The 10,890-nt window shown below is 47.4% G+C and overlaps 1 protein-coding gene across 1 annotated transcript in view; it reads left to right on the top strand.

Annotated features, from left to right (window-relative positions):
- Positions 1 to 10,890, top strand: part of LOC144487238 (protein cornichon homolog 2) — a 214,379-nt gene that overhangs the window by 78,369 nt on the left and 125,120 nt on the right. The window contains exon 2 of the mRNA XM_078205314.1: positions 8,622 to 8,690. Coding sequence (XP_078061440.1) covers positions 8,622 to 8,690 — 69 coding nt within the window. The remainder of the gene's footprint in view (positions 1 to 8,621; positions 8,691 to 10,890) is intronic.

Below are 10,890 nucleotides of genomic sequence, written 5' to 3'. Positions count from 1 at the left end.
ATAACCACGTTATGCACTTTGGAAGGAGGAATGGAGGCATAGACTATTTTCTAAATGGGGAAATGCTTCGGAAATCAGAAACACAAAGGGACTTGGGAGTCATTGTTCAAGATTCTAAGGTTAACGTGTAGGTTCAGTCGGCAGTTAGGAAGGCAAATGCAATGTTAGCGTTCATGTCGAGAGGGCTAGAATACAAGAGCAGGGATGCACTTCTGAGGCTGTATAAGACTCTGGTCAGACCCCATTTGGAATATTGGGAGCAGTTTTGGGCCCCGTATCTAAGGAAGGATGTGCTGGCCTTGGAAAGGGTCCAGAGGAGGTTCACAAGAATGATCCCTGGAATGAAAAGCTTGTCGTATGAGGAACGGTTGAGGACTCTGGGTCTGTACTAGATGGAGTTTAGAAGGATGAGGGGGGATCTTATTGAAACTTACAGGATACTTCGAGGCCTGGATAGAGTGGACGTGGAGAGGATGTTTCCACTGGTAGGAAAAACTAGAACCAGAGGGCACAACCTCAGGCTAAAGGGACGATCCTTTAAAACAGAGATGAGGAGGAATTTCTTCAGCCAGAGAGTGGTGAATCTGTGGAACTCTTTGCCGCAGAAAGCTGTGGAGGCCGGGTCATTGAGTGCCTTTAAGACAGAGATAGATAGGTTCTTGATTAATAAGGGGATCAGGGGTTATGGGGAAAAGGCAGGAGAATGGGGATGAGAAAAATATCAGCCATGATTGAATGGCGGAGCAGATTCGATGGCTGAGTGGCCTAATTCTGCTCTTACGTCTTATGGTCTTATGATCTTTTAGAAAGAGTGCTTTCTATGGGCGACCCCCTTACTCTGGGATTGTGCCCTCATAGAGGTTTACAGCATGGAAACAGGCCCTTCGGCCCAACTTGTCCATGCTGCCCAGTTTTTACCATTAAGCTAGTCCCAATTGCCCCCGTTTGGCCCATATCCCTCTATACCCATCGTACCCATGTAACTGTCTAAATGCTTTTTAAAAGACAAAATTGTACCCGCCTCTACTACTACCTCTGGCAGCTCGTCCCAGACACCCACCACCCTTGTGTGAAAAAATTGCCCCTCTGGTCCTTTTGTATCTCTCCCCTCTCACCTTAAACCTATGCCCTCTAGTTTTAGACTCCCCTACCTTTAGGAAAAGATATTGACTTTTTAGCTGATCTGTGCCCCTCATTATTTTATAGACGTCTATAAAATCACCCCTCAGCCTCCTACGCCCCAGAGAAAAAAGTCCCAGTCTATCCAGCTTCTCCTTACAACTCAATCCATCAAGTCCCGGTAGCATCCCAGTAAATCTTTTCTGCACTCTTTCTAGTTTAATAATATCTTTTCTATAATAGGGTGACCAGAATTGCACACAGTATTCCAAGTGTGGCCTTACCAATGTCTTGTGCAACTTCAACAAGACGTCCCAACTCCTGTATTCAATGTTCTGACTGATGAAACCAAGCATGCCGAATGCCTTCTTCACCACTCTGTCCACCTGTGACTCCACTTTCAAGGAGCTATGAACCTGTACCCCGAGATCTCTTTGTTCTGTAACTCTCCCCAACGCCCTACCATTAACTGAGTAAGTCCTGCCCTGGTTCGATCTACCAAAATGCATCACCTCGCATTTATCTAAATTAAACTCCATCTGCCATTCGTCAGCCCACTGGCCCAATTGATCAAGATCCCATTGCAATCGGAGATAACCTTCCTCACTGTCCACTATGCCACCAATCTTGGTGTCATCTGCAAACTTACTAACCATGCCTCATAAATTCTCATCCAAATCATTAATATAAATGACAAACAACAGTGGACCCAGCACTGATCCCTGAGGCACCCCGCTGGTCACAGACCTGCCACATTTTTGATCTACCAAAATGCATCGTCTCACATTTATTTAGTCTGGTCTTGGACTTTCCCACAAGTGGGAGAAAGAGTCTCTCAGCATCTACCTTATCATGTCCCCGTTGGGGAGGGAATGGGATTGCTAAACTGGCACAAGGCTGGCAGTTCCTTTGACACCTATGTGAGTGATGAATCGGCCACGTGGATAAGGATGTGATGGCACTGGAGGGATTACAGAGGAGATTCATCAGGATGTTGATTTGATTTGATTTATTATTGTCACATGTATTAGTACATTAGTGAAAAGTATTGTTTCTTGTGCACTATACAGACAAAGCATACCGTTCATAGAGTACATAGGGGAGAAGGAAAGGAGAGGGTGCACTACACAGATACAGTATTGTTTCCTGCGTGTTATACAGACAAAGCATACCGTTCATAGAGAAGGAAAGGAGAGAGTGCAGAATGCAGTGTTACAGTCATAGCTAGGGTGTAGAGAAAGATCAACTTAATGCGAGGTAGGTCCGTTCAAAAGCCTGATGGCAACGGCTGTTCTTGAGTCGGTCGGTACGTGACCTCAGACTTTTGTATCTCTTTCCCAACGGAAGAAGGTGGAAGAGAGAATGTCCGGGGTGCGTGGGGGGTCCTTGATGATGCCGGCTGCTGTTCCCGAGGCAGCGGGAAGTGTAGGCGGAGTCAATGGATGGGAGGCTGGGTTTGCGTGATGGGACTGGGTTACACACACGACCCTTTGTAGCTTCTTGCGGCCTTGGGCAGAGCAGGAGCCCCATACCAAGCTGGGATGTTCCCTGGGATGGAGCATTTGAGCTGTCAGCTTGGACTGTTTTCTCTGGAGTAAAGAAGGCTGAGGGGGGACATGATTGAGGTGTATAAGATTATGAGGGGTAGGGACAAAGTGATTGGGGGCAGTTGTTCCCCTTGGTTCTTCTTTGTTTTTTATTCATTCCTGGGACATGGGCGTCGCTGGCTGGGCCCAGCATTTATTGCCCATCCCTAGTTGCCCCTGGAGGGCAGTTGAGAGTCAACCACATTGGCTGTGGCTCTGGAGTCACATGTAGGCCAGACCGGGGTAAGGACGGCAGATTTCCTTCCCTAAAGGGAACCAGATGGGTTTTTCCGACAATGGGTCATCAGTAGATTCTTAATTCCAGATTTTTTTATTGAATTCAAATTCCACCATCTGCCGTGACGGGATTCGAACCCGGGTCCCCCAGAACATTAGCTGAGTTTCTGGATTAATAGTCCAGTGATAATACCACCAGGCCATCGCCTGCCCTCCAAAGGGGTCAATCACGAGGGGGCATAGTTTTAGAGTGAGGGGTAGGAGATTCAGAGGGGATTTGAGAAAAGCTTTTCACTCAGAAGGTGGTGGGAATCTGGAATGCACGGCTTGGGAAGGTAGTGGAGGCTGGAAACCTTACAACCTTTAAAAAATATTTATATTTTGTAGTTTATTTATTTGTGTCACAAGTCAGCTTACATTAACACTGCAGTGAAGTTACTGTGAAAATCCCCTAGTCAAGAGGTCTTACGGCATGCTTGCCTTCATCGGCCGGGGTATTGAGTTTAAAAATTGGCAAGTCATGTTGCAGCTTTATAGAACCTTAGTTAGGCCGCACTTGGAATATAGTGTTCGATTCTGGTCGCCACACTACCAGAAGGATAGTGGAGGCTTTGGAGAGGGTACAGAAAAGATTCACCAGGATGTTGCCTGGTATGGAGGGCATTAGCTCTGACGAGAGGTTGGAGAAACTTGGTTTGTTCTCACTGGAGCGACGGAGGTTGAGGGGGCGACCTGATAGAAGTCTACAAGATTATGAGGGGCATGGACAGAGTGGATAGTCAGAAGCTTTTTCCCCAGGGTGGAAGACTCAATTACTAGGGGGGCACAGGTTTAAGGTGCGAGGGGCAAGGTTTAAAGGAGATGTACGAGGCAAGTTTTATACACAGAGGATGGTGGGTGCCTAGAACTCGCTGCTGGGGGAGGTAGTGGAAGCGGATATGATAGTGAGTATTAAGGGGTGTCTTGACAAATACATGAATAGGATGGGAATAGAGGGATATGGTCCCCGGAAGGGAGGGGGGTTTAGTTAAGACGGGCAGCATGGTTGGTGCAGGCTTGGAGGGCCGAAGGGCCTGTTCCTGTGCTAAGAACATAAGAACTAGGAGCAGGAGTAGGCCATCTGGCCCCTCGAGCCTGCTCCCCCATTCAATAAGATCATGGCTGACCTTTTTGTGGACTCAGCTCCACTTACCCGCCCGCTCACCATAACCCTTAATTCCTTTACTGTTCAAAAATTTATCTATCCTTGCCTTAAAAACATTCAATGAGGTAGCCTCAACTGGGCAGGGAATTCCACAGATTCACAACCCTTTGTGTGAAGAAGTTCCTCCTCAACTCAGTCCTAAATCTGCTCCCCCTTATTTTGAGGCCATTCTCCCCCAGTTCTAGTTTCACCCGCCAGTGGAAACAACTTCTCTGCTTCTATCTTATCTATTCCTTTCATAATCTTGTATGTTTCTATAAGATCTCCCCTCATTCTTCTGAATTCCAATGAGTATAGCCCCAGTCTACTCAGTCTCTCCTCATAAGCCAACCCTCTCAACTCCGGAATCAACCTAGTGAATCTCCTCTGCACCCCCTCCAGTGCCAGTATATCCTTTCTCAAGTAAGGAGACCAAAACTGTACACAGTACTCCAGGTGTGGCCTCACCAGCACCTTATACAGCTGCAACATAATCTCGCTGTTTTTAAACTCCATCCCTCTCGCAATGAAGGACAAAATTCCATTTGCCTTCTTAATTACCTGCTGCACCTGCAAACCAACTCCTTGAGATTCCTGCACAAGGACACCCAGGTCCCTCTGCACAGCAGCATGCTGCAATTTTTTACCATTTAAATAATAGTCCATTTTGCTGTTATTCCGACCAAAATGGATGACCTCACATTTACCAACATTGTGCTCCATCTGCCAGACTCTCGGCCACTCACTTAGACTATCTATATCCCTTTGCAGACTTTCAGCATCCTCTGCACACTTTGCTCTGCCACTCATCTTAGTGTCATCTGCGAATTTTGACACACTACACTTGGTCCCCAACTCCAAGTCATCTATGTAAATCATAAACAATTGCAGTCCCAACACTGATCCCTGAGGCACACCACTAGTCACTGATCGCCAACCAGAAAAACACCCATTTACCCCCACTCTTTGCTTTCTGTTAGATAACCAATCCTCTATCCATGCTAATACATTACCCGCAACACTGTGCACCTTTATCTTATGGAGCAGTCTTTGGTGCGGCACCTTGTCAAATGCCTTCTGGAAATCCAGATACACCACATCCACAGGTTCCCCATTGCCCACTGCACATGTAATGTTCTCAAAGAATTCCACCAAATTAGTCAAACATGACCTTCCCTTCATGAACCCATGCTGCGTCTTACCAATGGGACAATTTATATCCCGATGTCTCGCTATTTCTTCTTTGATGATAGATTCAAGCATTTTCCCTACTACAGAAGTTAAGCTAACCGGCCAATAGTTACCTGCCTTTTGTCTACCTCCTTTTTAAACAGTGGCGTCACATTTGCTGTTTTCCAATCTGCGGGAACCACCCCAGAGTTCAGCGAATTTTGGTAAATTACCACTAGTGCATTTGCTATTTCCCCCGCCATCTCTTTTAGCACCCTGGGATGCATTCCATCAGGACCAGGAGACTTGTCTACCTTTAGCCCCATTAACTTGCCCAACACTACCTCCTTCGTGATAATGATAGTTTCTAGGTCCTCACCTGCCATAACCTTCCTATCATCAATTTGTGACATGTTACTTGTATCTTCCACTGTGAAGACCGACACAAAATACCTGTTCAACGCCTCAGCCATTTTCTCATCTCCAGTTATTACATCCCCCGTCCCGTCCTCTAACGGACCAATGTTTACTTTAGCCACTCTTTTTCGTTTTATATATTTGTAGAAACTGGAATTTTCTTTGTTCTCTGTTCTTTGTCACACTCCGGCGCCTGTTTGGGTAACACTGAGGGAGAATTTAGCACGGCCAATGCACCTAAGCAGCACGTCTTTCGGACTGTGGGAGGAAACCGGAGCACCCGGAGGAAACCCACGCAGACACGGGGAGGACGTGCAGACTCCACACAGACAGTGTGGACAGAATCGAACCCGGGTCCCTGGCGCTGCGAGGCAGCAGCGCTAACCCACTGTGTCATCATTTGGACGAGCACTTGAAATATCCGAATGTTCAAGGATGTGGGACAAGTGCAGGAAAATGGGATGAGCGCGCCTCAGGTGGTAGTTATTGTCGACGCAGTCTGGATGGGACGAAGGGCCTTCTCTGCACAGTATGCCCTTGCTGTCTTAGTGCCTGGGGCCTGTTTTGCCCTCTCTCCTGCAGCTGCTGAGAGTGTGGTATCCGAGTCATCATTCTTTGTTCCGACTTTGGAATCTTGCGTGACTAATTTCAGGAAGCAGATGGTGAAGTTGGTGGAGTGTGCTTTTATTCTGGAGCGGCTAAGGGCTGGCTTGCTCAAGGATTTGCGAGCGCTGTCTTCTCAGGCCAATTTGCGGAGCTGGCAATTGGGCAGTGAGTTCTCGAAACAGATCACACCCTGGTTTGTGGGGTTGGAGAGGGTGCGATTCCAACAGATCATAGAATCATACAGCGCAGCAGAGGCCCATTGGGTCTTCACCAACATACGAGAAACACCTGACCTCCCACCTAATCCCATTTACTATGGCATGGTGGCACAGTGGTTAGCACTGCTGCTTCACAGCACCAGGGACCCGGGTTCGATTCCCGGTTTGGGTCACTGTGTGGAGTTTGCACATTCTCCCCATGTCTGCGTGGGTTTTCCTCCGGGTGCTCCGGTTTCCTCCCACAGTCCAAAGACTTGCTGGTTAGGTGCTAAATTCTCCCTCAGTGTAACCCGAACAGGCGCCAGAGTGCGGCGACTAGGGGATTTTCATAGTAACTTCATTGCAGTGTGAATGTAAGCCTTACTTGGGACTAATAAATAAACTTTAACTAAGCCTTGATGGGTATAGATAGAGTGAATGCAAGCAGGCTTTTTCCACTGAGGCTAGGGGAGAGAAAAACCAGAGGGCATGGGTTAAGGGTGAAAGGAGAAAAGTTTAAAGGGAATATTAGGTGGGGCTTCTTCATGCAGAGAGTGGTGGGAGTGTGGAATGAGCTGCCGGATAAAGTGGTAAATGCGAGGTCACTTTTAACATTTAAGAAAAACTTGGACGGGTTCATGGATGAGAGGGGTGTGGAGGGATATGGTCCAAGTGCAGGTCAGTGGGACTAGGCAAAAAATGGTTCGGCACAGACAAGAAGGGCCAAAAGGCCTGTTTCTGAGCTGTAATTTTCTATGGTTCTATGAATGTTATGATTTTTAAAATTCATTCGTGGGACATGGGTGTCGCTGGCTGGGCCAGCATTTATTGCCCATCCCTAGTTGCCCCTTGGAGGGCAGTTGAGAGTCAACCACATTGCTGTGGCTCTGGAGTTACATGTAGGCCAGACCGGGTAAGGACAGCAGATTTCCTTCCCTAAAGGGAACCAGATGGGTTTTTCCGACAATATGTCATCGGTAGATTCTTAATTCCAGATTTTTTTTATTGAATTCAAATTCCACCATCTGCCGTGGGCGGGATTCGAACCCGGGTCCCCCAGAACATTAGCTGAGTTTCTGGATGACTGGAGTAGAGATAATACCACGAGGCCATCGCTCCCCCCTTGTGCCAAGTGCTCATCAAAGTACTTTTTAAAGGATGTGAGGTAACCCGTCTCCACCATCCTCCCATGCGTTCCAGACCTCTGGGTAAAAAAGGTTTTCCTCACATCCCCCCGAAACCTCCTGCCCCTCACCTTGAACTGTGTCCCTTCGTGACTGACCCTTCAACTAAGGGGAACAGCTTCTCCTTATCCACTCTGTCCATGTCCCTCATAATCTTGTACAACTCTCTCACACTCACACACAATCTCTCCATTGTCACATGTATTAACATACAGTGAAAAGTATTATTTCTTGCGTGCTATACAGACAAAGCATACCGTTCACAGAGCAGGAAAGGCGAGGGTGCAGAATGTAGGGTTACAGCCATAGCTAGGGTGTAGAGAAAGATCAACTTAATGCGAGGTCGGTCCATTCAAAAGTCTGACGGAAGCAGGGAAGAAGCTGTTCTTGAGTCGGTCGCTACGTGATCTCAGACTTTTGTAACTTTTTCCTGACGGACGAAGGTGGAAGAAAGGATGTCCGGGGTGCGTGGGGTCCTTGATTATGCCGGCTGCTTTTCCCCGAGGCAGCGGGAAGTGTAGACAGAGTCAATGGATGGGAGGCTGGTTTGCGTGATGGGATTGGGCTACTTTCAGAATGCTTTGTAGTTCCTTGCGATCTTGGGCAGAGCAGGAGCCCAGACCAAGCTGTGATACATCCAGAAAGGATGCTTTCTATGGTGCGTCTGTAAAAGTTGGTGAGAGTCGTAGTGGATATGCCAAATTTCCTTAGTTAGATCCACGCTGTAGCCCACCCCGTGATGTAACAATGTTAAATTCCATCACCATGATAAGGTCCCTCTGAAAGTTCAAAGGCAGCTCTGGTACTGAGGAGATACATAGTACATGTGACAATTTAGAAGGTACAGGGAGTGGCTAATGCCACAACACATCAGTGCCATATGTCTGTTTGCTAACCACACCCTCTCTTGTCTCTGTTACAGATCATTGCTTTCGATGAGTTGAGGACGGACTTTAAGAACCCCATTGACCAATGTAATCCCATCCGAGCTGTGAGTAGCAACTTCTTTCAGTAATTCTGAGCTCTGCCTGTCCACCAATCCCCTGCCAGAGTGGGAAGGGATTTGATCCAATTTTATTCAATGGGATTAGATGGAAAGGTGTTGGGTCCATTGGGATTGTGTACAATGGGAGTGAATGGGAAAGGGTTTTAGTCCATTGGGATTGTGTACAATGGGAGTGAATGAGAAGGGGTTTGGGTCCATTGGGATTGTGTACAATGGCGGTGAATGGGAAGAGGTTTGGGTCCATTGGGATTGTGTACAATGGGAGTGAATGGGAAGGGGTTTGGGTCCGTTGGGATTGTGTACAATGGGAGTGAATGGGAAGGGGTTTGAGTCCGTTGGGATTGTGTACAATGGGAGTGAATGGGAAAGGGTTTTAGTCCATTGGGATTGTGTACAATGGGAGTGAATGAGAAGGGGTTTGGGTCCATTGGGATTGTGTACAATGGGAGTGAATGGGAAGGGGTTGGAATTCATTGGGATTGTATACAATGGGGGTGAATGGGAAGGAGTTGGAATCCATTGGGATTGGGTATAATGGGAGTGAATGGGAAAGGGTTTGATCCATTGGGATTGTGTACAATGGGATTGAATGGGAAGGGGTTTGGGATTGGGGGTGTGTACAATGGGAGTGAATGGGAAAGGGTTTGATCCATTGGGATTGCGTACAATGGGAGTGAATGGGAAGGGGTTTGGGATTGGGAGTGTGTACAACGGGAGTGAATGGGAAGGGGTTTGATCCATTGGGATTGCGTACAATGGGAGTGAATGGGAAGGAGTTGGAATCCATTGGGATTGTGTACAATGGGAGTGAATGGGAAGGAGTTTGGGTCCATTGGGATTGTGTACAATGGGAGTGAATGGGAAGGGGTTGGAATCCATTGGGATTGGGTACAATGGGAGTGAATGGGAAGGAATTGGAATCCATTGGGATTGTGTACAATGGGAGTGAATGGGAAGGGGTTTGGGTCCATTGGGATTGTGTACAATGGGAGTGAATGGGAAGGGGTTAGGGTCCATTGGGATTGTGTACAATGGGAGTGAATGGGAAGGGGTTTGGGTCCATTGGGATTGTGTACAATGGGAGTGAATGGGAAGGGGTTTGATCCATTGGGATTGTGTACAATGGGAGTGAATGGGAAGGGGTTTGGATCCATTGGGATTGTGTACAATGGGAGTGAATGGGAAGGGGTTTGGATCCATTGGGATTGTGTACAATGGGAGTGAATGGGAAGGGGTTTGCGTCCATTGGGTTTGTGTACAATGGGAGTGAATGGGAAGGGGTTTGGGTCCATTGGGATTGTGTACAATAGGAGTGAATGGGAAGGGGTTTGATCCATTGCGATTGTGTACAATGGGAGTGAATGGGAAGGGGTTTGGATCCATTGGGATTGTGTACAATGGGAGTGAATGGGAAGGGGATTGATCCATTGGGATTGTGTACAATGGGAGTGAATGGGAAGGGGTTTTGATATATTGGAACTGGTGTAATTAGGAAGAAATTGCAATCCTCCATTGAACCTTAAACACATAAGAAGATGCTTGGGGTGGTTCATAGAATCCTTGCACTGCAGAAGGAGGCCACTCTGCCCATCAAATCGGCACCTACCCTCCAACAGAGCATCTTACCCAGGCCCTGTCCGCACAGATCCACGCATTTACCCTGCTAACCCCACTAACCTACACATCTTTGGACACTAAGGGGCAATTTAGCACGGCCAATCCACCTAACCTGCACATCTTTGGGCACTAAGGGGCAATTTAGCATGGCTAATCCACTTAAACCGTACATCTTTGGACACTAAGGGGCAATTTAGCCTTGCCAATCCACCAAATTTGCACATCGTTGGACACTAAGGGGCAATTTAGCATGGCCAATCCACATAACCTGCACATCGTTGGACACTAAGGGGCAATTTAGCATGGCTAATCCACTTAACCTGTACATCTTTGGACACTAAGGGGCAATTTAGCCTTGCCAATCCACCAAATTTGCACATCGTTGGACACTAACGGGTAATTTAGCATGGCCAATTCACCGAGCCCGCACATCTTTGGACACCAAGGGGCAATTTAGCATGGCCAATCCACCTAACCTGCACATCTTTGGACACCAAGAGGCAATTTAGCATGGCCAATCCACCTAACCTGCACATCTTTGGACACTAAAGGGCAATTTAGCATGGCC

The sequence above is a fragment of the Mustelus asterias genome, unplaced genomic scaffold, assembly GCF_964213995.1.
Source record: "Mustelus asterias unplaced genomic scaffold, sMusAst1.hap1.1 HAP1_SCAFFOLD_659, whole genome shotgun sequence".
NCBI classification, from domain to species: Eukaryota; Metazoa; Chordata; class Chondrichthyes; order Carcharhiniformes; family Triakidae; genus Mustelus; species Mustelus asterias.
This window is presented reverse-complemented; position numbering and strand designations above follow the sequence as displayed.